This window comes from Clavelina lepadiformis, chromosome 2 (genome assembly GCF_947623445.1).
Source record: "Clavelina lepadiformis chromosome 2, kaClaLepa1.1, whole genome shotgun sequence".
NCBI classification, from domain to species: Eukaryota; Metazoa; Chordata; class Ascidiacea; order Aplousobranchia; family Clavelinidae; genus Clavelina; species Clavelina lepadiformis.
The window spans coordinates 23,217,518-23,244,947 of NC_135241.1; the positions used below are offsets into that span (position 1 = coordinate 23,217,518).

Genomic DNA, 27,430 nt, shown 5'->3' on the forward strand with positions numbered 1-27,430 from the left:
CACTGCATGCACTTTTTCAATCGTTAATTAATCAAAAACTGTAGGTCGTAAACTGATCAGAATTTTACAGTTTAGTAGCAAAAACATCTGACTTCATGTATACATCATAATTGTAAAACTAAAGAAAGTGTATTTATTATAAATTAAGTATTTCTACAAGTGATAAATTTCTAAAAGTTTTTCTTGTTACGCCGCGCCCCGCTCTGCGGAAAACCAGCTGACCGCGAGAAGAGAACGGAGAACACAAGAGAACAGTTAGCCGAGTTAGTAGGGCGTGAATAAGTAAACGAAAACGATAGGCTTCTATGCGGAGAGAGAGAGCAAAATTATGAAAATATGACAATATTTCAAAAATTACAAAATCAAACCCTATAAAACAAACATGGACAGATAACTGAACATTTTTTAGGAAAAGTCAACAAATTTCAAGTTTCCACAGCAAACAATCCAACTGCACGCCACGTTTTGCTGTGACTGTGTGCAGGGGAGGCCACAACTAGTGTAAATAGGGTTAAGTAGCATTTTTACCACAAATTTTAATGATGACCACGTTTGCTTGTTTACTTTTCTCTACTGACGTAATCTTGCCGTCAAAATTTCATTGGCTGGAAACAATATCTTTCTATGACGCATCGCATTCGTGTCGATTTGTAATTGGTTATGACACATATAAAGTAAGTCTTAACGACTGAAGTGGAAAAAATACTTTCTGTTTGAACTGAACAGACAGTTGTAAATATTCGTATTCTTTAATTGCACAGCTTTAAGAGACAAAAAACTAAACTAAGCTGCAACACAAAAAGGTAAAGTTAAACAAAAGCATAAAAGGAAAACTGGTAATCTTAAAATGGTGAATCGTAATCACACAACTGAAAAGAACTGAGGGACTGAACTGAGAACATAAATGGCGTGATTACGAGATATGCGACGAAGCTACAAGGGGCGTTGATTGATGACTGCGCGGGGCGTTGCATTAATCATTACATTCTCCCAGCCCAACAACGAAGCATAGCGTAAATAAATATAACATGCGAAATAAATAAATCAAATCGTGTCAACAATATCAACAATTGCACATGAGTACAACACATCAACAATAGCGTATGACAAATCTATGGTTCGGCAACATATCTGATTGGAGGCACTCCCTTATTGCTGCGGGCCGACCGACGAATCTCCGCTTCTGCCGGTTCGATTGCCATTTGCTCAGCTGAAGTTAAGGGCACTTCAGCGGATTGTTCAGGTTTGTTAGAAATGTTCTGAGTATCTTGGATTTGCGGTGTAGCAGTGACAGGTTGTTCTTTTTCAATCTCCTGCGGTCGACAAGGGGCTAGATCCTTCAACGAGACCGTTGATTCCCTTCCATCCTGATATCGGACACGTGCGTACGTTGGATTTGTGTTGACCAAATCAACTTCATCGACTAAAGGCTCATGTTTGCTTGAGCGGACGAATCGACGAAGGAATACTTTGCCTGGACCCACCAGCCACGACGGCAGAGCCGTGCCGTTTTCCGATCGTCGGTTAAAGGCGAAAAATCTTTCGTGCGGTGTAGCATTAGTTGAGGTGCATAGGAGCGAACGGATCGAGTGTAATGCACCGGGAAGCACTTGTTCCCATTCAGAAACATTCATCCCCCTTGACTTCAGGGCGAGTGTTACGGCTTTCCATATGATACCGTTGTACCGTTCAACTTGAGCATTTCCAGTGGGATGGTATGGAGTACAGCTGCTCGTTGCTATACCGAGGCCATGCAGATAGGATTGTAGTTCCTTTGACAAGAATGATGAACCTCGGTCTGAATGAATATAATTAGGTAAACCTACAAGTACGAATAAAAGTTTCAAACTTTCGACGACAGTTGATGAGTGCATGTTCGGACATGGTATTGCAAATGGAAACCTCGAGTATTCGTCAATGATTGTGAGTATGTACTTGTTTTTACCTTTAGATGGTAGAGGTCCTTTGAAATCGATACTAACACGTTCCATAGGCTTTGTTGCTTTGATAAGGTTCATTTGAGGCATTTTATAAAACTGGGGTTTACATTCTTGACAGACACGGCAGTTCAAGCACGCTTTGCGAACTTCTTCAGTGGAAAAAGGCAGGTTTTTTGTTCGAACGAAGTGCAGTAATCTTGTTACACCTGGGTGACACAGCATGTCATGAATGTCATTGATTTGACAATTTTGATTCACGGATGCACTGTACGCTCTGGTGAAGGAATCAGCGCCGACGTTTAGCTTACCTGGTCGGTAGTGAATGGTATAACTTAAGGACGCAAGTTCCATTCTCCAGGTTTGAATTTTGTTGTTTTTAATTTTTGTTCGGCGGCGATTGTCCAGCATGAACGCCACTGATCGTTGATCTGTTATGAGCTCGAAGTGTCGACGAAGGAGGAGATCTCTCCATTTTCTGGTGGCTTCGATAATTGCAGTCGCCTCTTTCTCTACTGCAGGATACAATAATTCCGCCCCATGGAGCATTCGAGAGAGGAAAGCAACGGGGCGACCACCTTGATTCAAGGTGGCAGAGACGGCGACATCAGATGCATCACATTCTACTACAAACGGCAATGTTTCATCAATTGACTGAAGGGATGCATTCATTAACTCGCCTTTAAGATTGCTGAATGCTTGACAAGCCTCGTCGTTTAAGGGAAAGGAGTCAGCTGTTGCTAGTGGTTTCACCTTGTCGGAAAATTTTGGAATCCACTTTGCGTAATATGCCAGCATTCCCAAGACTCGTTGTAATCCTTTTTTGTTTTGAGGAGGAGGAAACTCTTGAAGGGGTTTTAACCGTTCTGGGTCTGGCTGAATAAGTTTATGCTGGACTCTGTACCCTAAAACGTTGATGTGAGGAGCAGACTTGACGGTTTTGGTTTCATTAAACGATAAGTTTCGACGCTTGAAGGCCTTTAGAAACTTTTTTACGTTGAGATCGTGTTCATCTTGATTTCGGCCACAAACTGTTACGTCATCTTGATAAGCATAAACGTCTTTTAAGTTTTCCTCTTCAATGATGCGGTTAATAGCACGTTGAAAATTCATGCCACCGTTCGTGACTCCGAATGGGATGCGTTTGTACTGCCACAATCTACCGTTTGCTTCAAATGCAGTGTATTTACGGTCTGAAGAGAGAATAGGAATTTGATGGTAAGCAGATTTCAAGTCATATCGAGAGTAAGTGCTATACTCTGCAAGTTGATTTACCATCGCATCTATTCTGGGAAAAGGATATGCGTCTAATTCTGTATACAAATTGATCGTCTGCGAGTAATCAATGCACATACGTGTTTTCTCTCCAGTTCGTACAACAACAATTTGGGCACGCCAGGGTGAACGGCTGGTTTCGATAATGTCATCTTCGAGCAATTTCTTGATTTCGCCGGCAATGAAGTTTCTGTCTGCTTCGTTGTATTGCCGAGATTTCACAGCGATTGGCTTACAATTCCGAGGTAAGTTTGGAAATAGCGTTTCGGTTGGCACTAATGCAGCAGGGAGTGCACAAGAAGAAGATTTAGATATAACAAAATCTTCAAGACAGCCGTCATACTCAATTACAAGCCGTTTATGTTGCTTTTGAAAAGTTTGGCCAAGTATAATATCCGCACAGAGATGATCCATGACACCAAAGGTTACAGCAGTGTACGTTTGATTGTTAATTGCAACATCAGCAACGCAGAAGCCGCTTATCGTACAGGATAACTTCGATTGCGCCATTGATACTGTTTGCTGCGTTGGCGAAACGTCAAGGCATAGCGACTGTATAGTTTTGTTACTTATGTAATTGTCAGAGCTCCCAGAGTCCACCAGTGCACATAATTTTCTTCCGTTTATGCAAACTGATAACGTTGCAGCGGATAAGCTGTAAGGACACAATGCACATACCCGTAGATCTGGCGTTAAAGTTGCAGAAACTTGATGGCCTGTTTTAGATTTACAAACTTTCATAAAGTGTCCAAGCTTACCACACTTGTTGCATGATGAATTCCGGGCGGGACAATATTTTCTCTCGTGGTAGTTGTAACCGCAGAAGTAGCACTTCTTCCGATTCGACGTTGCAACAAAATTCTGAGAGTGCACCATGTTAGTGGCTGAAGTTTCTGAATTTTCTTTGGGGATCGTCACCAGGGGTTCGCACGTTTCCGCAGCAGCAATCGTTGTAGTTAGATTATAAGCCAGCGAGTTCCGATGAGCCGTATCCAGGGCATTTGCTTGGTCGAATGCTGTTTTGAGGTCAAGAGTACTGTTTTCCAGTAAACGTTGTCGTATAATGGGTGATAAAATTCCATTTATGAGGGCGTCTCTACATAGTTCTTTTCGATATTGTTCACCAGAAATGTCCTTACACTGACAGTTTTTGCTTAAGATTTGTAGAGCTTGCATGAACTCTTGTAAAGATTCGCCGTTTTGTTGTTTGCGGGTCGCCAATAAATGGCGAGCGAAAATCTCGTTTGGTTTTTTGACAAACAAGTCTTGAAGAATTTCGACAGCTGCTTCATACGTAGTGCAGTCTTCTATGAACTCAAAAATTTCTGCAGAAACAAAATTGGTCAATAAACGTAGTTTGTTAAATGCCGTGCTGTTCACTTGCGCTTCGTGTTCTATGGTATAGTTCTCAAATGTCTTTTTCCAATGTTTCCAAGATTTTGCAGCAGTGTCCGTGTTCACATCGATTTCTAGTCGAGAAGGCTTGAAAGCATTTATTGTAGACGACATTGATCTTTGTCTCTTAAATTGAACTGAACAGACAGTTGTAAATATTCGTATTCTTTAATTGCACAGCTTTAAGAGACAAAAAACTAAACTAAGCTGCAACACAAAAAGGTAAAGTTAAACAAAAGCATAAAAGGAAAACTGGTAATCTTAAAATGGTGAATCGTAATCACGCAACTGAAAAGAACTGAGGGACTGAACTGAGAACATAAATGGCGTGATTACGAGATATGCGACGAAGCTACAAGGGGCGTTGATTGATGACTGCGCGGGGCGTTGCATTAATCATTACATACTCGATACTCGAAAGAAATTCGTGATTTGCTGTTAGTTTGGGAAAACATTTAGAAATGATTTGGAATGAAATTCTTGTGCTACGTAATCAAATTGTGGCATACATTAGCAAGATAAGAATTTGGACTTTTATGGTGGAATATTTGGATGCAGATGTTGATTTAAAGAACGGATATCACTTGGGAGACATTTTAACAAAAACAAGTTTTGTTTCTGGTTTCAAGTCAATTTATGATAAATTTTCACAACGCGTAACCGATCAAATACAGTCTTTGTCGATGCCCAGACAACATCAGTTGATATTAAAACAACTTGAAGAAGATCTTAATAACTTTGATGTGGGCAAATATTTTTTAAGTTTTACTTTCAGAAGATCATTTAATATAAAACGTGTTGTTTATCGAAGTTCAACTTTATTCATTGCTGCTCTCGGTCGATTGAACTCAGTTTATCAGTCGCTATGTTCATGTTATGACGTCATAGACAAGTTGACAGAGAAACAAAAATTTAATTTAGAAACTGCTCATAAATTGGCCTATTCAATATCCATTGCATGTGAAGTTCGACTCAAAATTTATTGTTTGAAGAGAAAACAAGACGACATGTCCCAGAATTTTTTACATTTTAACATCACAGACAGCTATATACCTGAGCTTGTTGCTGCTGTTGGAGAGAAATCAATTATCGATTATTTCAAAATAACTTGGAGTTTACAAACAATGATTCGTCGAAGCAATTACAACCTGGTGGAGATAGATACTGGTACCAACATAATGATTTTATACCGGTTGGGAGTGTTTGAAAAAGTAGTTGAGGAATGGAACGATAATAAAGATGTTTGTGTCGATTATAAAGTGTTATGTGTGGATGCTTTAAGCTTCACCTCCAGACAGCATGAAGCTGCAATATCACTTGGCCAATCTCTTTTAAATCAACCACTTCCCGTAAATGTAAAAATTCTTGTATTATTCCATATAACTAACAGTTTGGTAGCATTAGATCGCAGAGATGATGGAGTTTGCAAAACAATATAAAATATTTTAGACAGTTTATCACCAAATGATTTGAATGATGTACATGGATGGCTTGGTAAAGAAGCTTATGGCCGTTACTTACTTTTTGTTGATAATGATCATGAAAAACCTTTGGGCGAATTCATCAAGTTTCATGGCTTGCTGTTAAAAACCATGCAAACCATTGATGGCGATGACACGGAGAAAGAAATCCTATCAAAACGTTTTCTTTCAAGGAACTTGTATTACATTGCATTATGTTTGCTTTTGAATGGAAACAATAAACAAGCAATTAAGAAATTAAACGAAGTTTTTCAAATTTTCAATCAACTTGCATCCGTAGAAATTGAATTAGATCAACTAGCTAATTTACTTTTAGGAGTTTGTTATTACGCTGAGAAACTGTATAGGAAGGCCTTGATGGTGTTTGACAGAACATTATTACTTCATAAACGATATCCCTACCAATGGATGGAACAGAGATTACCAAAAGTCAACATGGCAGTGGAGTGTTGTAAGACAAAGTTAAATGAACAAGATGCACTTTTATTGTTTTCTACTAATGCTGAATATAGACAATTTGCTGCAGATTTATGTGATGTTCGTATTTTTTCTGATTTGCTTCAATAATGGTTTAGCAAACATTTTCCAAATTAGAAAGCAAATTCAACTTTGTTGTGATACAAAGTATGTAATTGTTCATAACAAGCAAACGGTAAACTACAGTTTACAAATGGCTGAAGCAAACGTACGCTATTACATGATATGTTTGTAAATTATTTTTAAATGCAACCAGAATTGAGCTGCTGGTGACAGGAATGAAAGCTTTTGGTATTGGTTCAGTTTTGTCTTATTTGTGATGTAATATCCGGAATGGAGTAATATGAGAAATGATAAAATGTTACTTGTTATGGATTGCAAGTGTCTGGGGTTCCAATGTGATTCTTATTGCTCTTTTCATTCTGTATCTACAGGTATACATTATGTAAAGTCCAAAAATGCATTGTTGTATTTTAAACTTATATGATTTTAGTGATAATGGTTTATATGATTTTGTGTCGTCCAAAACTCCAAATCTCTTTGTCATTGTGTGTCTAGACTTGTGGTAAATCCCTTACCTTTGTATTAGATTACTTTGCTTCGATTTGGTGAGTCGTGACATAGTTTGCTACCATGTGCTTGTTATCGCCTTTTATATCATATCTAGTCGCATATCAGCCATCCCAGTCAATTTAGCATATGCGTTGCAATTGTTAACCTGACTCGTTTAACGGATTGTTTGCAAGCAGCATGATAAGTTAGTTGCCAGTAAACCTGTTTTAATTAATTTATTTATTGTCATTGATTTCCAGTCGTACAGTATAAAGACTTTCAAGAAATCCGTTTTGCATTTCCAATAACCAGGATATGGGAACTTCAGGCCTTTGCTGGGTCAGTGGTCAGCATTCATAAATTTTCCGATTACATGTTACCTAGCATTTTTCAATTATTTTTCAAAACTTTGTATTTTTAACATATCTTTTCCTGCTTTTATATTTCAACCTTTAAAAGCAACCATTTCTGAATTAACGAAACTACAACAAAACTTGTTGAAATTGTTGTTATAAAAAAGATGTTTAAACACCGGTATAAATGCTGATTTTACTTATTTCCACTCATTCTATTATTATAGGCTTGTACTCGTTCACGTTGCTAACGATCAAGGTTTCAAAGGTTTCTTCACGATAAAAAGAAAAGAAAACTTTATAGAAGGCAACCATTTCAGCTGAATTATTAAATCTTGTTGCCGGTTGTTAAACATGCGCGGTTAGGTTGGGAGAATGGATAAGAAAATTATTGCTTTTGGTTTTATTTAAGATTTGGTTTAAGATTTGTTTGGATTCAGATTAGAAGTTAAATTTAAGTTAAGTCTAGTTTACTATTTAAGGACATCGAAACTAGGCTCCTTACCCATTGCTGCTAGCTTTCGGGCTTGCTTAAATCATTATACACAAACACGAAACTACGTGTATTGTAGGCTTATATTTACGTCATGTATATACAAAAGGATACCGATAACGATAAGCTTATATAACCTAGCTTCTGAACTGCGATGAAAAATATCATGCTTGAGCTCTTTATAAGAGGTTAATTACAATATCAACACATCCAGGACGATATTTCAATCTTTAGCGTCGTTTGTGCTGCTTCCTGCTCTTTGCATGGTTCTTTGTTGTTCGGAATCACGTTAATTCTTTTGTAGGAAGTAAACAAAAAGCTCTAAATTATACTGGATACGACAATAAGCACAACCAGGTTCTTAATTTTGTTTCTATTAAATTATATCTATTTACGTAAGGTAACAAACGTGCGGTGTTCTTTTTACGTTATGAGTGTTATTCCAGATAGACTTCATACTGCTTACAAGCAAATTGTTTTTAAAAAACACAAAAATCTATAAAGATAAATAGATAAATGCATTTACTTGAAATATCTACAACAAACTATACAGTTAGGACACTGCAAATAAATTCTACACCATGCTACAGCAATCACAGAAACACGGGTGTAAAAATAATTGGTCAAGCTTCGAATTCAGATTCCTGTCAAATGTCGCACACCTTCGACGAACAAACATGTTCTCGTGATCATCTTCGCACGATCCGATGCCAAAAGCATAATTGCGTATATGACATCATCAACCATGAAATTTTTCCTGCCCAGGGAAACAACTTTTGCTCGTCGTTCCGCCACGTCATCAACTTTTTCGCCGCCGTCCAACTAACGTTGTAATATGTTCGTCTTCATAAACGATGGGTTGTAAGGAATATATAGTTGGTTGAATTTGTCACCAGGATAAGACAGCTAAAAATGTTGGCTACTTACTGAACTGCGTTTATTCTTATCCATTGTTTCGGCGAGTAGGCCTACTTGAAAGAAAGACAATAAGTTACATATGTCTATAAATTACACAAAACTTTACAAGGGTAGCATATAAGCAAATAATTCAACCATGCATGCTACTCTAGGTTAATGCTATTTTACCAACGGCTGCGATTTATGTGAAATGATCAACCAAAAAGTTGCTCATGCAATAAATCAGCTCCGACTCGTTGACATATTTCTCGCTCGCTATGCTTCAAACATTTCCACTCGTCTATAACGTGCGATGCTGAACCACTGCTGCTGTCCAAGACTCAAGTAACTGGTATGACGTAATAAAATCAAAGGCTAAGTCAATCCAACTTTCTGTATATCAACCTAAAGCTTTTTAAATCGGTCTAATTACAATCTAAATAAAATTCTTACGATTTCTATGGGCGTGTTCAAGCATATCTTGGAAATAATTAGAAGGATGTCACGATGGGAGAATTCTTTTATGGTTTTCTGTATTATCTCTTCCAAATCTTCATCCTTGATAATTTCGGCGACAATGACAAAAACCTGTTATTTCAAATAACAGTTGTTTACATTTTTCTTCTACTGGAACGCTAAATGTTTATTGCAATATGTGTGACTTCAATATTGGACAAACACTTAATGTGAAGTGGTGCCTGTTGTCGAGATATTGCAAACTATAACGCAAGGGATTCATACCGATGGACGTTTCAAAATAATTTCCATTTAACTCAACTTAAGATCTTTTTTATGCAGTTGTTTGTGTTATGAATAAGTTATAAAGGCAGCTTGTATTACCAACATATAACTTAGTTTTAGTTATGCGGTTGCTTTTTCGACAGCTTCACTAATGCTCATTCCTATCTTTACTGATCCAACGCCTTCACATTCTGTCACAGTCTTTGCAAGATTTTTCTCGAACCGGTCCACTAGGCTCAAACGTGCTCCATACTTCGCAAAAGCTTTTTGCAGCTCCGGCTCAAAGACCACTTGCTGCACCTGCGTGATGCAAAATGGCCATTGAAGCACAAATAAAATGCAAACTATTTGAGGTATTTCGAGTATTTGAATTAAATTAATCATATCACAGTTATATGAGGTTTATTGAATGCATCCGATGCTCATTTTTATACACAGAGCTGTTTAAATTATTACAATACGCCTTTTAGTTATGTATTTGCAGTTTTATTACCCGATTAAACTGTAGTTAACCTATCAACGTGTAAGACGATAAAACCAACTATGCATGTACAGTATTTGTATTTGCAAAGAAATTATTCCTATAGCTAAACAAATTTCTGCCTGATAAAAAACCGTTACTCACCGTTAACGTTTCCGTTATACCATTTATTATGTTCCATTAAAGGTCTTACTAGTTTGTTATTTTACCTTTTGAGCAATTCTTTACACAAACTACACCTATAAACAAACACTACCGCTATAACAATTGTGGTCAAAATATGTGGACTGAAATGAGATCACGGCTACTTGAAAAGATCAAGGCTATTGTATTGGTGTATTGTTACTCAGCTAATACAAAAGACTTATACCCAAGAGTGATTTAACTTATCGCTTCGGAAAGTGGTCGATTTCTGTCTTGCTTACTTAACGCGTATGTTTGCACTTAATGTTTGCTCGAGAAGACGAGCGTCTGAAACGTTTACCATCTCATACAGTACAAGCGCTATTTCATTTCGGAAAGTTTCAAACAACAGTTATAATGGTGAACAAAATTGACGATTATCTGTGGAACAAGGAATTGAGTTTAGCTAAAGATTTAAAGAAATGTTGCAACGAGAAAGGTATAAAAGAATCAGCTAAAACTCTTCATCAACTAGGTTTAGTTTACAAAGAAAGAAGTGAGGAATATGAATGGAGGTTTACTTTTGCCATGGCTGTGTTAACTCTGATAGAAAACGCGCCGTCACGAATCACTGCTCTCATACGTAACGCGCTTCCAGCAATATTAACCAGCATACGATTCGCGCTTATTCGAAGCGCTGCTCTCATGAATGCGGCGATTGTGAGGGAACCTTTAAATGTTGACGTAATCAAAAACGATCTTGATAAACTTCATCGTTATGTGCTTAAACTTGCTAAAGTACAACGTGATCAATTTGATGTTGATGCTTATGTCGATGAAGTTGTTCGTGAGAAAGTTAAATCGTTGAGAGAAGAAACGAAGTTGGCTCTGGATAAACTTAAACATATTCCAGATGATGTTTCATCAGAAAGAGCACATGAGTTAGAAATGGACAAAATAAACCGAGTTAAGACACTCCAAGATAATATCGCAGCAAAATACACTGATATTATGAAATCTGTATCAGAGAAGTGTATACAAATCATGGGAAAGCCCCCGTGTCGATACTGTGTAGCTGGAATGGGATCTTTAGCTCGTAAAGAAATTACTGCATATTCAGATTTCGAACACGTTATTTTGCTCGATGATGAATTGTTGCAGAATCACGGTGAAAACAGCGATCAATATCAATCTGCGTTGGAATACTTTCGATGGTTTTCCATTTTATTTCACGTGATTATAATAAGATTAGGAGAAACAATTTTACCAGCAGTGTCTGTTCCATCTTTAAATAACAATCAAATCAAGGAACACAACTGGTTTTATGACGCTCATACACCGAGCGGTATCTCATTTGATGGAATGGTTTTGCATGCTTGTAAATTTCCACTTGGTCGACAGGAAAAGACCAAGAACAAACCATGGACAACTGAACTTATTAAACCTGTGACAAAGATGGTGAAATATTTGGATGCAGATGTTGATTTAAAGAACGGATATCACTTGGGAGACATTTTAACAAAAACAAGTTTTGTTTCTGGTTTCAAATCAGTTTATGATAAATTTTCACAACAAGTAACCGATCAAATGCAATCCTTGTTGATGCCCAGACAACATCAGTTGATATTAAAACAACTTGAAGAAGATCTTAATAACTTTGATGTTGGCAAACTATTGATGACTTTTAATCTCGCATCATTCAACATCAAACGTGTTGTTTATCGAAGTTCAACTTTATTCATTGCTTATCTTGGTCGATTGAACTCGATTTATAAGTCACCATGTTCATGTTATGACGTCATAGACAAGTTGACAGAGAAACAAAAGTTTAATTCAGAAACTGCTCATAAATTGGCCTATTCAATATCCATTGCATGTGAAGTGCGACTCAAAATTTATTGTTTGAAGAGGAAACAAGACGACATATCCCTAAAGTCTTTATATTATAACACGATAGACAGTTTTATACCTGACCTTGTTGCAGCTGTTGGAGAGAAATCAATTATTGATTATTTCAAAATAACTTGGAGTTTACAAACAATGATTCGTCGAAACAATTACAACCTGGTGGAAATAGATACTGATACCACCATAATGATTTTATACCACATGGGAATGTATGAAAAAATAGTTGAGGAATGGAACCATAATAAAGATGTTAGTTTCATGAGTGAAATCTTGGTTGTTGAAGCTTTAAGTTTCACCTCCAGACATGAAGCTGCAATATCACTTGGCAAATCACTTTTAATTCAACCACTTCCCGTATCTGTAACAATTCTTGTATTATTCTTGATAACTAATTGTCTGGTAACATTAGGTCGCAGAGATGATGGAGTTTGCAAAAGACTGAAAAACATTTTAGACAGTTTATCACCAAATGATTTGAATGATGTAGATGGATGGCATGGTCAAGAAGCTTATGGCCGTTACTTACTTTATATTGATAATGATCATGAAAAAGCTTTGGTCGAATTCAGCAAGCTCCATGACTCGTTGTCAAAAACCGCGCAGACCATTGATGGCGATGACATGAAGAAAGAACACTTTTCAAAAGATTTTCTTTCCAGAAACTTGCATCACATTGCATGTTGTTTGCATTTGAATGGAAACAATGAACAAGCAATCAAGAAATTAAATGAAGCTTTTAAAATATTCAAGCAATTTGTATCGATGGATGTTCAATCACTTCAAGAAGCAAACTTGCTTTTAGGAGTTTGTTATTACGCTGAGAAACTGTATAAGAATGCCTCAATGGTATTCATGGGAGCATTATTCCGTCATAAAAAAAATCCTTGCCAATGGATAGAACAGAGATTACCAAAAGTCAACATGGCAGTGGAGTGTTGTAAGGCAATGTTAAATGAACAAGATGCACTTTTGTTGTTTTCTACTGATGCTGGATACAGACAGTTTGCTGAAGATTTCTGTGATTATCGTATGTTTTTCTAATTTACATATATAATGGTTTAGAAAACATTTTCGAAATTAGAAAGCAAATTCAACTTTGTTGCGATACAAATCATGTAATTTGTTCATAACAAGCAAACGGTAAACTACAGTTTACAAATGGCTGAAGCAAACGTAAGCTATTATAATGCCATGTTCGTAAATAATTTTTAAATACAACCAGAATTGTGCCATCTGACAGGAATGAAAGCTTTTGGCATTGTTCCAGTTTTGTCTTATTTGTGATGTAATATCAGGAACGTAGTAATATTAGAAATGATAAAATGTTACCTGTTATGAATTACGAGTGTCTTATGTACGTATGTGATTTTGATGTTTTCATTCTGTATCTATACAGTCAGTGCTCACATTATTCCCCTATTTGCTGCATCATTTGCATTCTCAAACATTCTGGGAACCTGTATATATCTAAAAACATTTGATTCAATTTTTAACTCTTTTTATTTTTTTAAGGAATCTATTTCTGTTTATATACTTCATCCTCAAAAAGCAACCATTTCTAAATTAACCAAACTACAATATTATTTGTGCAACTTGCTGTTGAAAAATGTTGCAAGAACGTCATAAATGCTGGTTTCTGTTATTTTATTACTGGAGCAGAAAAGATAGGAAGGAGCATTAGTGAAGCTGTGGAAAAAGCAATCGCTCAACCAAAACTATTTGTTGGTAATGGAAGCCGACTTTATATTCTTTAAAGTTTAAACAATACCAACAAATACGAACAACTGTATATAAAGAGTTCAAGTTGGGCTAAATAGGTATTTTAAAAAGGTTTTCAATAGTCCTTCAAAATGAATCACTCTTATTATAGTTTACAATATCACAACAACTTCACATCTAACTGGCTCTTTAGTTCAGGCTGATCGAGCAACACGCTATCACATTTTTTCACGTTAATAGCCGAGAAAGGGATAAGAATAAACGCAGTCCAGTAAGTAGCCAACATTTTTGCTGTCTCATCCTGTTGATAAATTCAACCAACTTTATATTCCTTACAACCCAGCGTTTATGAAGACGAACATATTAAGACGTTGGTTGGACGGCGGCGAAAAAGTCGATGAGGTTTTGGAGCGACAAGCAAAACTAGTTCCCCTGGGCAGGAAGAACGTCATGGTTGATGATGTCATAGACGCAATCATGTTTTTGGCATCGGATCGTGCAAAAAAATGATCACAAGAACATGTTTATTGGTAGATGGCGCGCGACACTTGACAGGAATCTGAATTCGTGGCTTGACCAAATATTTTTAAGCAGATGTTTTTGTGTCTGTTGTCGCATGCTTGGTGACTTTTTACAGTATCTGCAGATAGGCTTTTCGATTTTCCTGGTTTTCGCTAAACCGGAAAAAATCTAACTCAATTCCGGGATCTCAGGAAAATAACCTGGATTATTTTAAATACCCACAATGATATAAAAAGTTTTAATAGTGAAGTCACGATATCACGTGACTCATTGCAGGGTCATCTCGGTTTGTACAACTTTGATAATTAATTCACGCAAAAATACGACTTATTTGTACAAACCGACAAACGCCCAAACTGCACAAACTCTCTGATGTCACAGCATATTGGTGATTTTAATAGTGAATTATAATAATTTTTTGAATGGCGTATAAATTAAGCGATTGTGTGTTTCTGGCTACAAAAAGTGTCATTTAATATATGCGCATTATGACATATTTTGTGGCTATAAGATACTTTGTCCAGCTCAACTATATGACGGGTGTAGTGAAGTAGCCTACGTTTCAAGTGATTGTGACACTCTATCCAAACCGGGTGCGCGGCATTACTATTTTAGCTAGGTGTGGCCAACACTGCACACACATTTTCAAACGTTAATTAATCAAAAGCTGTAGGTCGTAAACCGATCAGATTTTTACAGGTTAGTAGCAAAAACATCTGGCTTCCTGTATACATCATAATTGTAAAACCAAAGAAAGTGAATTTAGTTTAAATTAAGTATTTCTACAAGTGATCCATTTCTAGAGGTGGTCGGACGATTCAACCCACGGACGATTCAACCCCGGACAATTCAACCCACGGACGATTCAACCCCGGACGATTCAACCCACGGACGATTCAACCCACGGACGATTCAACCCGCGGACGATTCAACCCGCGGACCTTTCAACCCACGGACGATTCAACCCACGGACCTTTCAACCCACGGACGATTCAACCCAGGACGATTCAACCCACGGACGATTCAACCCAGGACGATTCAAGCCAGGACGATTCAACCCACGGACGATTCAACCCATCGCGATACAACGGCTCGGTGCTCAAAACGCAGCAGTTGTTAATTTGGACCAACCACGAAGCAAATACACGCACCTGGCTCACAGACTTTCGGCAAAGGTTTCCAATTATGCAAATGAGCCAGATAAATTGATGTATCTGCGTGCAATCGCTCATATGAGCTAATTAATTACCGTTTGTAGTACCCTTTTCAGCTTTGTGTTTTATACGTGCTGTGTTTGTGTTCAGGTTCATGTTCTTAAGTTTGCCTGTAAATAAAACAACTTTCTTTGTAATTAATCGATGTATAAACAGGTATCTATAAAAATATCTGTAATTTGTGTACATGCAAAAAAATAAATACACACATTTACGTACGTGGGTCGAAAGCATTTTGTCTTTTCAAAAACTTCAAAAATGTTAACTTAATGCTAAAAGGAGAACATTTTATATAATAACCGATCTACACGGGTAAATACAAAAAATAATAGCAGGCGTAGACAGAAATGTATGCAAAGTATACTGTTTAGGGCAAAATAACAATATTCAAGGTTTTACTGGAAAGCAGAAAACAATAAGTTTTTTGATGTACAACCAATGCTAACAAGAAGTGGTAAAAGAAAAAAAAGGAAACACAAAAAGCTTTATATTAGCTTAGGCCTATATATTAGCTTTATTTAGCTTACATAATATTGGCTACAAAGTAACTTGGTGATAACCTAAGCCAATCGTCCGTGGGTTGAATCGTCCTGGGTTGAATCGTCCGTGGGTTGAATCGTCCGGGGTTGAATCGTCCGTGGGTTGAATCGACCTGGAACCATTTCTAGAAGTTTTTCTTGTTACGCCGCGCCCCCGTTGTGGGGAAAACCAGTTGACCGCAAGAAGAGAACACAAGAGAACAGTTAGTCGAGTTAGTATAGTGCCTGAATGAGTAAACGAAAACGATACGCTTCAATGCGGAGAGAGAGAGCAAAATTATGAAAATATGCCAATTCTTCAAAAATTACAAAATTCAACTTTATCAAACAAACATGGACAGATACCTGAACATTTTTAAGGAAAAGTCACCAAATTTCAAATTTCTACAGCAAATAATGCAACTGCACGCCACGTTTTGCTGTGACTTTGTGTAGTGGAGACCACAACTAGTGTAAATAGGGTTAAGTAACATTTTTACCACAAATAGTAATGATGACCACGTTTGTTTGTTTACTTTTCTCTACTGACGTAATCATGCCGTCAGAATTACATTGGCTGGAAACAATATCTTTCTATGACGCAATGCATTCGTGTCGATTTGTAATTGGTTATGACACATATAAAGTACGTCTTAATGACCGAAGTGGAAAAAATACTTTCTGTTTTGGAAGAAATTCGTGATTTGCTGTTTGTTTGGAAATCATGTAGAAATGATTTGGAATGAATTTTTGTACTACGTAATCAAATTGTGGTTACATTAGGAATATAAAAATTTGGACTTTTATGAATGCTGGCTAAAAGAAACAAAAAACGAAAGTATAAACAACGGAGTCAAAAAGTTAAATAGACAAACGGAGTTTTTAATGGACAAATATAACTATTGGCTTTAGATAATTCCAATACATTAACATAACCCGTCATCGCTATAACATCTATTTATTTTATTATTTGAAATTATTTCTTCAACATGTTTCTTTGAGCGGCATTTAAAAATGTTCCATTGACCATTATGTTTCGTAAAACTTTATTTCATTTCTTTTGGTTTTCACCGGAATTTTTCGGACGAGGTATTCGCAGTGACGCAAGGATAGTGAAGCCCTAAAACGTAATCAAAAGTTAACGGTATTACAGTCGGTTTTAAAACTCATAAGCTATAACATCGTAGGTAAATTGAAAAACGTTTTCAGGGTATTTACCGTGGCTGTGACTTCCTGCAAATCCACCAGAGTGGTTGGACTGCTATCTTTTTTGATCTGGCCTTTCTCGGACTCAGTCGATTTAATTTGATCGTCAGACTCGACGGTCATAGAATCATCGTCCTGTAGTGTATCTAGCAAGGCATCTATGATCGCTTCTTTCCTACTGGGATCTTTTTCCTTGAAAATTTGGATGTATTTGACTTCTTTATCAGTCTAATATCACAGCAAACACCACAAAAGACGGTTTAAGACTTAAGTAATAAAGCGCCAGACACCGCAGGCGAGTTGTAACTCAAAGAAAATCTTTTAAACTCGCGACCAGTATTTTACCGGTGCTTTGTTCGGAGTAAGTGATTGTCTCGTCTTGTATCCACGGTAATTTGCTTGTATTAAGGTCGCGGCTTTCGCTGCGTCACGGTCGCCTGAAACAACAACGTCATAATGAGACAACGTGATGCTGCGATTTTCGCAGAGCAAAAGCGATTTCTTAAGCATAACAACTGGAAAGAATGCGAAAAAAACTAGAAAATTGTAGCGTTCAGCACTTTAAGCGCTATTGAGAGCGTAAAGTACCTGACCTTTATTTTACAAGCAAGGTTTTTAATCGTTTTTTTTAGACTCAATATAGCTCATATACGTTCGTCTGGGACGCATTTCCAAATTATGCCTATACTTTGGTATAATTGCTCTGTTTCAGTAAAGATGAACCCAAACATGCCTCAGTTGTGGACCAGAAACAGGTTAACCCGGACATAGGCTATACAAGCTACATGTAGCGCGTTGTCTTACTTGGGTCCACGGCAGGGGACGCTTCTTCTTCGTCCACATTGACGGGTTGGATCACTTCTTCCGTTACTTTTTGGTGCGCCGCAGAATTAACGATTTGCTTCTTGAGGTCAACCTTGTCCTCTGTATAGCAACATAGCAATGTTAATTAATCACGTTAAATCAAGCGGTTGTAGTTATATTTACGAAGGGGATAACACGATAGATTATGACGCGCTTCAGCAAGACAAATCCCCCGAAATGTTGTTTGTCTATATTTCAATTCATAAAACGGTTTTGATAAATTTTGTAAGAGATTTTACCCAAAATCACTAAAAGCTTACTATCGCGTCGTTCCAACAAGCGATTGAAGTGAGCTGCAGAAAATCGGAGAATATTTTTCGGTCTTTCCTTAAGGACTTTACTGGACAGATTTTGAAGAAGTTGCTTAAAACCCTCCGGCAGCTTCAGTATGTTTGCATTTAACCATAGTGACAATTCATCCTTATCTTGGCTGTGACAAAAACAAGATATTGTCACAGACAAGGTATTGTTACAAGGCCGATATTGTCATAGTGCAAGGTCCGATGGAAATATAGGCTACAGCAGGGCTTCCCAAACTGGGGGTCGCGTAACGAACTTCCGGGGTCGCAGAGCGTATACCAATTTTACACGAAGTACAAAATACAATCAAAACAAAATATCGTTCCAGCCTAATCAACATTGAAACCGCCTTGAGACCAGCATTAACAGATATTGAGCCACGGCTGGACTTGCTTTGTAGCAGAAAGCAGTCGCACCAATCACACTGAATAAATGTGCGAGCTTTTTTGTTTCCAGTAGCCTAGATATGTGTAAAGTATTAAGTAGGCTTTGAGTTCTGGTTTCTTGAATTCAGTCATTGCATCTCAATAAATGTCACTAATGACTAATCACTAATGTATATTTCGCACTGCTAATCAATTTAAGCGTGAAGGGTCATGGAAAACTTCAGAAGTTTGAAAGGGGTCGCGAGCAAAAAAGTTTGGGAACCCCTGGGCAACAGTACATTAATTCTTTTAATTTTAATTTTTTGAATTTTTATATTGTGTGGCTCGAGTTTTAAGCTGTAGGTCCACTGAACAGGAGTAAGCGTTGTTCATGCGTTGTCCAAAGACATTACACCACGCTAAAGCATAACGCTGCAGTACCATTGGTCTAGACCAGGGATGTCCAACCTTTTGTTATATTGGGCCGCATTGTCACTTCAAATAATTTAATTCAATGGGCCGCAGATCCTATTAAATTTACCTAAGTAATTGCTTGCTTTAATTCTTCGAGTATTATAGTTATATATAATTATGTTGCTCCCATACTAGGCCTATACTATTACTGCGCCCTAAAAGCTGACTGGTATATTTTAATTAGGCTAAGATTCATAGTTCAAAATACTACTTTTGGAGTGAAAATGACTAGCAGGCCGCCGGTTGGACATCCCTGGTCTAGGTATTGAACTTGATAATGAACTTTATTCCACCGTTTTCGATTTTATTCCTGGTGTTAATCCTTCATTAATTCGATCTCAATCCTTCGTTAAATTAGTATAGTCGCGTGATACAACGCCAGATGAAATTGCAGTAGGCGCAGCAGTCGTAATAATAAAATGTTTAAAATCGCTGATAAAGTATTAACAATTGAACTCACGAAGCGTTATTGTTCGATCGTGGTCGAGGTGGTATGTCAGGGTATTTTCCTCCTTGGTTAACGAATTGCTTGGACATGGTGCTGAATTTCGAGTAAGGTACCTGTAGGGTGATCAGCCAGCTCCTAAAAGATAAAATACTTTTATATTAATGACAAAATCATGCACGTCGCTTGTGGATGCCATTCCTGCGCGCAGGAATTTGTAGGCTACCGGTAGCAGCTAGGGTTTTTGTAGCCACTAAGAATCATAGGAGACGGAGCAACCATCTTAGGATGCCGAGTGACACGCTCCTCCGGGAAGTTTTGGGAATACAAGTTACAACGTCCAAGATGGCACAGAATCTATTAACTCTTGCTTTTGGCTCGAAAAGACTCACATTATGTCGTTGAAGTATTTTACTGAATTGAGCAATATTTTTGCACCAAATGAACTCAACAATTGCATTATCACCTAATGTATGACATAGGCTACGATATATAAGTACAGTATGACAGCTTGTGCTAATGTACCTGATATATTTAACCGTTAAAAGTATGGCAATGTCGTGAAAGTAAAAGACAACTCCCTACCTTACGTACCAGTTAGCGGATTTATTTGGTAAATATGTAGGTCAATGTTAGCGTTATTTTGCTTCTTGGTGGATTTTACCGATCCAAGTTTAGGCTACTTCCCGACATAAGGAGGTCAAATTCGGCTACTTTGTGGAAAATCTTCCACCTTCTTATCTTGCCATCTTTAAAATGCCATTGAAAGTTGTTTATCTCTCTCATCATTATTGAATTGTGACTAGTACAATGGTGATTGCTAGTCACAATGGCGACTAAATTACCTAACAAACTGCTCTAAGAGGTGTGTTTCAGCAGTTAGTTGTAAATCTACTGGTAAAGTGAATATAATTTAAAAATGGCTTTAAGTCGTCGAAGACTGACTTCCTGTGCTGCTGCCAAAACGAGTATTTCTCTGGGTCATTATCAGGTACTGTATGAAAAATAGTGATGTTTTATACTGAATGCGGAGTGGGTTTTTTATTTGTTTTCATTCAGGGGCCTAACTACTCAACGTACCATGAAGGTTTTGTGTTAGGCTGGCCAGCTGCACATAAAGTCAAAGCAACAAGATTCGAACATAATCCAGTTGCAGAGGTAAATAAGTACATACCCTACTTAATCGCACAAAGATAACCTTAAAAGCTACAAAAGGAATCAAAGTACCTTCTTCGAAAGTCTTCATTTTCAGATATTTCATAGAACCGAAGAGAAATATCCTGAAAGTTTAGTCCAAGCATCGTTTGGTAAGTTTTCCTCGGAGATGACGGCTTCGGTTTATAATCACCGCAGAAAAGAGTTGCAGAATATAATGGTAAGTTGTGTAAACAAGCTATCAAAAGCATTTGACCTAATTTTTTCAAAATGTGGCGTTTGAAGGCGCCATTTAAGTTATTATTTATTAGTTGACTTTCGATGAATGTATATTAAGCTAACGCTACAACTAGAGCTTTTTATTTTCGTAGGACTTCCACCTCAATAAGGGCTTTAGATTTGCCTCTCAGTCTGAGCAGAAATGCTTCACAGACACGTCACAAATGAAAACAGACTACGTTGATCATCAAAACTTCTTTCGTCAGTGGGTCGACATTGAAAATTGCAAAATGCCAGATTCGCTTCCAATGACCACAGCTTTGGTGTGCTACTATTAAATCGTTAATAGGCCTATATTATCGTTGCCACCAGGCATAATAATCATCATTATCATCACAACTGGTGAATACAAAACTTTATTTTCTGTAATTGCCCTGATGAGGTTAACCCGAATGGGTTAATGAAACGTCGGCAGACAATAACGCTCTGTATTGACCAGTTTTGCGTTATGCTTGATGATTATTATCAAAGTGTTCTTTAACAATGTATTATAGTATTACGTCATGCTGGATTGCCCTTATCACAGTTTGAAACACGTATTTAGATAAAAGATGACATGATAGGACAAACCGAAGCTGCATCTCAGTACCAATGGCCTAAACGAGACGAAGATGTAACCAAAGAGGACCTAATTTACCGAGTTCGTTTCCATAGAAGCTGAAATCATGACTCGGTTAACCCAGGCGCAAATATTTGTTATCTGAAAGTCACAACCAAAAATTTAACAATAAACCGGAAATCAATTAAGTTTCAAATACTGTACTGAGATGCGAAAAATCTTAATTATTATTTAATCTTAAAAATTAAAATCTTCTCGAGATAGATTTGTTGAGACAGTGTGTAGGATGTTTATAATATGTATATTGCACAAATGGAATAATTAGCCTTAGCACTTTACGCAACAGACAACATGAAGAAAAATGTCACCAATTTTGTAATGCACTGGATTTTATTGGTCGTTTAGCTGACGCACGAACTAATGTACCAAATACTATTTATAAAGGCATTGTACGAACTGCAGTTATGGAAAGATGTAGACCAGGGGTGTCCAACCTTTTTGGCCAAAGGGCCACATGCGATATACGAATGATTGCGCGGGCCACTTGAATGTTTACTGCTAATTTCTAATTAAAACCCTTGCACCAAAATTCTAATCTTAGAAATACGAATTATCCTCTTTTACAATTATAAGAACAATAAACATACCAAGACATAGCAAATTCAACAAAGTTTTTACTACACGTCGACATTTCAATGTAGGCTAAAGTTTGGCACTGTTTATCTCAAACAAGTTTGGAAATATTCGGTGAGATGGACGATGTAGCAATGCGAAGCGAGTTTTCCATATGGCTGTCAGAAATTAGTAAACAATCAATAAATGCCAATTTTTGGAATGTAAGTTCGCCATAAATTACGTAGGCGATTCAGTTGATAAAAATATAAGTCATTTCGAAAAATACCGTGCGGGCCACTCAGAACCTTCCCGTGGGCCACGGATTGGACACCCCTGATGTAGACCAATAACAACGCCCGTCGACGGTTTTGCAACCACGTCAAATAACAAGTCTCTTTTGTTTAAGCTTAAGAAAAATTTTTAGACCTGACTCCGCCTTAGGATAAAATAGTTTTGCATGATACTGTGTAGGCTATTAACTACAAAATCAACAAATTTCTAACTGTGGCCCTAAGCACGTTTCGAAACCATGACGCTTACAAAAATAGAATGCTCGATTTAAAGACACAAAGCGTACGAAATGTTTTTGCCATTGGCAAAAATATCCTAGATTATAGAATTAGGCCACGTACAAACAGCGACATGTTGCAACGCAAGTCGCCTATTGTAAAACAGTGATTCCATATGTATTTTTGGGAGAAGGTCTATAAGGGCTAGACTAGGCTATACGGTTGAAGTGTAGTTGAAAGAGCTGCTGGTATGTTTATTGCTTATATAAGTTTAAACAAAATTTCTATAACGTTTAACTGTATTCATGTTCGGCCTAGGCTATAGGGCTGGATGACGGGGAAAATTTATGTGGTTAATAGCCTAAAAGCTTTTAGGCCCATAGCGACTAGCCTATAAACATTGAATTAACCAAAACTGTCATTTGCTGAAAACATACATGTATGATAAACTATGATACAAACTAGGAAAAAAATTAGGGCAAAATTATTGGTAATAATCAATTGACTAAAGGAAATGCATAATGTTGCCAATACTGTTCAACATGCTTAAGAATAAATAAGTAGCTTTGCCTGCAATTAACAATGTGACCTGACAGTTAGCAACTTTGGAAGCTAAAGGTTAATGCCATCCGATTAATGGCAAAAGAAAATCGGCTAAATTTCCAGCTCTAATTCATGCAGAAGGCCTAGGCCTATATATCTTGATTTATCCAGTTTTATAGAATCTAGTCAATCTGCTATCCACCCAGACTGGAATCTAAGGCCTTTCCGCCGAAGATCTTATGACAGAAAACTAAATGCAATTTTTACGACCGGAAGATTTTTGTGTGTTTAAATTTTTGATGTACATAGCCTAGGCTACATATTTTTAAGTGAACAATGTTTTTGAAGGCTGCCACTATTTCATTGGTATAAGCTATTTTTCTCAGTTGCTTGTAAACCTAACTTAGATGTTTTAACTTAGCAACAACCTAAATCTACCTTCTAATCTAAATTTAACTCCAATAAAACCTCAAATAGCTGGAATCAACTGTTTGCATAACCATTCTCCTAACCTAATCACCTATCTTTAAGAACAGGTTGCGTGACCTACATACAATGAAATATTTACTTTGTTTTTTAAATAAACTATTTTGATGCAATACTCTGTTGTTGTAAATTATTTTGACTGCTGGTGTAAATCTTCGGTGGACAAAGTTTCCTGATTCCACTCTGGCTCTTCATTCATTACATTTTAGGCTGCCACTATTTATTTCACTGGAAAAATCGCGCATTCAAAGCTTTTTCTCAGTTTCTAGTTAACCTAACTTAAATGTTATAGCATAGTAATCTAACTCCAACAAAAGCTAAAATAGCCAAAATCAACTTTTTGTGAACCACTACCAATTCTTACGTGACCTACTTTCGGTGAAATGGTCACTCATTATATTTTAGGTTGGTCTACAATTACTTAATTTTTTTCCATGTACAGCTTTAAATGGGTCAAAGGTAAGAGCATGTGATATTGCTGAAGACTACTGTCGTTGTACAATGACTGAAACCAAGCCATACAGTTCTCCAGCATGGAGCAGCCCTCAATACAGCAGACACACATGGCAACATGTTCATTACTTACACGATATGAAAAAGACAGTTCGATGTTTTTTCTGGAAAAATGCATTGAGACAAAGGCAAAGTGTCAGACTGCTGAAATGTTTCATGATCTTTGCTTTGATAACCACATGTGTTTTTAACGTAAAACTTGCAATTGATGCGAGGGAAAGATATGAGATGCACAAGGACTTATTTTTAAATGATCTCAATGAAAAAACTTTTGTGCTTTCATATGATGATGAATACGAAAATGATTATCATCAGACCAAAAAGAAAAGCTTTGAATTAGAGGTTTTGTCCAGCAAAAATTTAATGAAAATTAAAGTTGATGAAAAGACTGTGATCCAGCGTGATGATCGTGAAAACGATCGTGGCATTCACGTGATCGCAATTAATCAAGTGACAGGTGCTGTAATGGCAGTTCAGGTTTTCGATACTTATCTTGAAGGACAAGATAAGCTCTTAAGGTCATTTGTTAATTCAATTAATGACAATAACCGTATTCTTGTTATGGCCGTAAAGGACGAAGCCTCTCTTCATTTGGGCAAAGACACTCGACAATTTATAAAAGAAATGGGAAGTTCCCAAATTGAAAATCTTAAATGGAGAAGCATGTGGGCTATTATCACCAACAAAAATGGAAACGTCAAAATGGAAGAGTTAAAAACGAGTGAAGATTTGAAAGAGTGGGCAAGTCCTGTTCAGCTCAAAGTTACCATTGAATCGGTTTCTGCTACTGAAGGATTTGAAACTTGCAACTGGCCTACAAATGAGGAAAATTCACGTCGCAAGCATTTCTGTTCCAAGTACGATGGATATGGAGCCTTATGTCGCTGTATTCATCCAGATGAGTTAGATCTTGCTGTTAATTCTCTTCCGGACAATCTCGTTCACAATATACCGGTCGCTGTGATTGCTAGTAATCGCCCTCATTATCTGTATAGGATGCTGAGATCATTGCTCTTGGCTAGAGGAGCAAATCCAGCCATGGTAACCGTCTTTATTGATGGTTTTTATGAAGAAACAATGGAAGTTGCCAAGTTAATGAATGTCAAAGGAATTTATCACACTCCTTCTGGGGTGAAAAATGCTCGAATATCACAACATTATAGGTCTAGTTTGTCTGCTGTATTGACATTAAATCCCGATGCAAAGTACGCAATTATCCTTGAAGAAGATTTGGATGTCTCTCCAGACTTTTTCAGTTATTTTAGTCAGACTATTCATCTGATGGACCAAGATTCCTCTATTTACTGCATCTCTGCTTGGAATGACCAAGGATATGAACACTCAACTCATGATTCAAGTTTATTGTATCGAGTTGAAACTTTTCCAGGTCTTGGCTGGATGTTGCGACGATCGCTTTTTGAAGAAGAGTTAGAGGAGCAATGGCCTCCACCAGAAAAACAGTGGGATTGGGATATGTGGATGAGACAGCCTTTGATAAGAAAAGAGAGGGAATGTATTATCCCAGATGTCTCGCGTACTTTCCATTTTGGTTTATCTGGCATAAATATGAATAGTTATTTCCACAAGCTTTATTTTAGTCAACACAGACTGAATACCGAAGCCAGCGTTCAGCTAAAAGATGTAGATCTGATGACAAAAGATAATTACGAAAAACTTATGCACAAACTAATCCGAAGACTTGCTACTGCTGATCATACAAAATCACCATGTGACGATGATTTTATCAATAATGATAATGAACCTAACAGTGATGGGTTTGTTGTGTATATTAAAATGGATAATTCAGAACACCTTGAAAGTTTTATTCAGTTGTCAAAATGCTTGAAAATATGGGACTTGGATGTCCGTGATCTGCACAAAAATTCCTTTCGAACCTTTATCAAAAGAAAGCATGTTGTTTTTATTGGCTATCCTGCCTCACCCTACAGTATATACAAACCTGTTGATCTTGAACCCATTGCTCTGGATTGAGTGTTTAGCTTGACTGGACACTGTGCAGTTATTGAACTCGTATTGGTCTGCCGTATTGCACACGATAAGTATGCGATTGCCTGTCAATGAAATGTTTTGGTTTTAGTGCAATACTTCCATGTTGGTATTTGTGACAAACTTTTCTATACGCTATCATAAATCAATGTAGCTTCATCTCTTGGTACCATTAAGGAACTTATTTTTTGTTGACCTTAGCATCAGCTGTGCTTTTACTTTTGCATTGATATCGTTTATAATTGTATTTGCTTTTTACCTATGCTTACCACACATACGTATCTTTAAGAATAATTTTCCTTAAGATTTTTAATAGAATGATGTACTAGGTATTTCTTTACTCACTGTTGTTGAAGATTATGGCTTAGATTATTGCTATTTTTTATTGTCTTGCTATTGGTTGTGCTAGTTCTTGTGGTTATCATGAATTTGATATTGCAATAGTGTGACTGTTAAGGAAAAACGTTTTCGTGCCAACATTTAAAATTATTTTGTAATTTTTCGGAAACATTTTCTTTGAACACCATACGCCAGCATTGATGACTTATATTGCAGTGCATTATGATGCATTTTTAAAATATCATGCTTAACTGGCCAATTGTTTTCATTGGAAATTCAAGATAGTGAATAAAAGTGAGTAGCTATTTGCGATTTTTCGCTGTCATATAGGAATGAATGAAGATGAAAAAAAGACACGGACTAATTTACGTGAGAAATTTTTGAAGTCACTCATGCATGCAGTAGGTGTGTAGATTGCTGCTGTACTTGCAAACTGTTACTTAACAAAAGGTGAAATTGTCAAGTTAACCAAATTTATGATTTTTTGTTACAGATAAGCCTGTCACTCTAAGACTTTACGAGAAAACAGAAGTACAAGGAACATTTAAAGCCTGCGATTACACACCAGTGCAGATTCATGTAGCGGAAATGAACACTCCTAGCGGGCATAAAAAAGATTGCCTCCTAAGGGTCTCTGATATTATTTCATATTCTGTAGATCTTGATGACACCAAATGATTTTTTG

The 27,430-nt window shown here is 37.0% G+C and overlaps 6 protein-coding genes across 11 annotated transcripts; 4 read left to right on the plus strand and 2 right to left on the minus strand.

The window, feature by feature from the left end:
- Nucleotides 1–879: 879 nt before the first annotated feature.
- On the minus strand, nucleotides 880–4,721 carry LOC143444966 (uncharacterized). Its single transcript, XM_076943758.1, has 2 exons — nucleotides 1,946–4,721; nucleotides 880–1,798 (listed from the first exon to the last, which is right to left on the minus strand). Exons 1-2 carry the CDS (start codon nucleotides 4,719–4,721, stop codon nucleotides 1,113–1,115), a joined length of 3,462 nt encoding a protein of 1,153 aa, XP_076799873.1. The 3' UTR covers nucleotides 880–1,112.
- Nucleotides 4,722–10,611: 5,890 nt separating this feature from the next.
- Nucleotides 10,612–15,786, plus strand: LOC143447486 (uncharacterized). Of its 2 annotated transcripts, XM_076947614.1 has the most exons (3): nucleotides 10,612–13,838; nucleotides 14,026–14,103; nucleotides 14,176–15,786. In XM_076947614.1, exon 1 carries the CDS (start codon nucleotides 10,623–10,625, stop codon nucleotides 13,152–13,154), a length of 2,532 nt encoding a protein of 843 aa, XP_076803729.1. In that variant the 5' UTR covers nucleotides 10,612–10,622; the 3' UTR covers nucleotides 13,155–13,838; nucleotides 14,026–14,103; nucleotides 14,176–15,786. The 2 variants fall into 2 exon arrangements, with proteins under 2 accessions (XP_076803729.1, XP_076803728.1); XM_076947613.1 differs by having other exon boundaries at nucleotides 10,612–14,103.
- Nucleotides 15,787–17,005: 1,219 nt separating this feature from the next.
- On the minus strand, nucleotides 17,006–21,221 carry LOC143447390 (uncharacterized). 4 transcript variants are annotated; one of them, XM_076947472.1, is made up of 8 exons: nucleotides 20,968–21,213; nucleotides 20,326–20,489; nucleotides 19,756–19,878; nucleotides 18,417–18,586; nucleotides 18,097–18,216; nucleotides 17,638–17,729; nucleotides 17,305–17,520; nucleotides 17,006–17,206 (listed from the first exon to the last, which is right to left on the minus strand). In XM_076947472.1, exons 3-8 carry the CDS (start codon nucleotides 19,830–19,832, stop codon nucleotides 17,138–17,140), a joined length of 744 nt encoding a protein of 247 aa, XP_076803587.1. In that variant the 5' UTR covers nucleotides 19,833–19,878; nucleotides 20,326–20,489; nucleotides 20,968–21,213; the 3' UTR covers nucleotides 17,006–17,137. The 4 variants fall into 4 exon arrangements, with proteins under 4 accessions (XP_076803587.1, XP_076803584.1, XP_076803586.1 ...); XM_076947471.1 differs by having other exon boundaries at nucleotides 17,007–17,206; nucleotides 20,335–20,489; nucleotides 20,968–21,169; XM_076947469.1 differs by lacking the exon at nucleotides 20,326–20,489 and having other exon boundaries at nucleotides 20,968–21,221.
- On the plus strand, nucleotides 20,583–21,437 carry LOC143447391 (uncharacterized). Its single transcript, XM_076947473.1, has 4 exons — nucleotides 20,583–20,731; nucleotides 20,800–20,898; nucleotides 21,004–21,115; nucleotides 21,267–21,437. The coding sequence occupies exons 1-3, from the start codon at nucleotides 20,660–20,662 to the stop codon at nucleotides 21,022–21,024; spliced, it is 192 nt and encodes a 63-aa protein (XP_076803588.1). The 5' UTR covers nucleotides 20,583–20,659; the 3' UTR covers nucleotides 21,025–21,115; nucleotides 21,267–21,437.
- Nucleotides 21,438–24,257: 2,820 nt separating this feature from the next.
- LOC143445527 (protein O-linked-mannose beta-1,2-N-acetylglucosaminyltransferase 1-like) lies at nucleotides 24,258–27,055 on the plus strand. The gene has a single exon (XM_076944685.1). The coding sequence runs from the start codon at nucleotides 24,388–24,390 to the stop codon at nucleotides 26,389–26,391; it is 2,004 nt and encodes a 667-aa protein (XP_076800800.1). The 5' UTR covers nucleotides 24,258–24,387; the 3' UTR covers nucleotides 26,392–27,055.
- LOC143445528 (gem-associated protein 7-like) lies at nucleotides 26,991–27,430 on the plus strand. 2 transcript variants are annotated; one of them, XM_076944688.1, is made up of 2 exons: nucleotides 26,991–27,114; nucleotides 27,239–27,430. In XM_076944688.1, exons 1-2 carry the CDS (start codon nucleotides 27,078–27,080, stop codon nucleotides 27,421–27,423), a joined length of 222 nt encoding a protein of 73 aa, XP_076800803.1. In that variant the 5' UTR covers nucleotides 26,991–27,077; the 3' UTR covers nucleotides 27,424–27,430. The 2 variants fall into 2 exon arrangements, with proteins under 2 accessions (XP_076800803.1, XP_076800801.1); XM_076944686.1 differs by having other exon boundaries at nucleotides 27,009–27,150.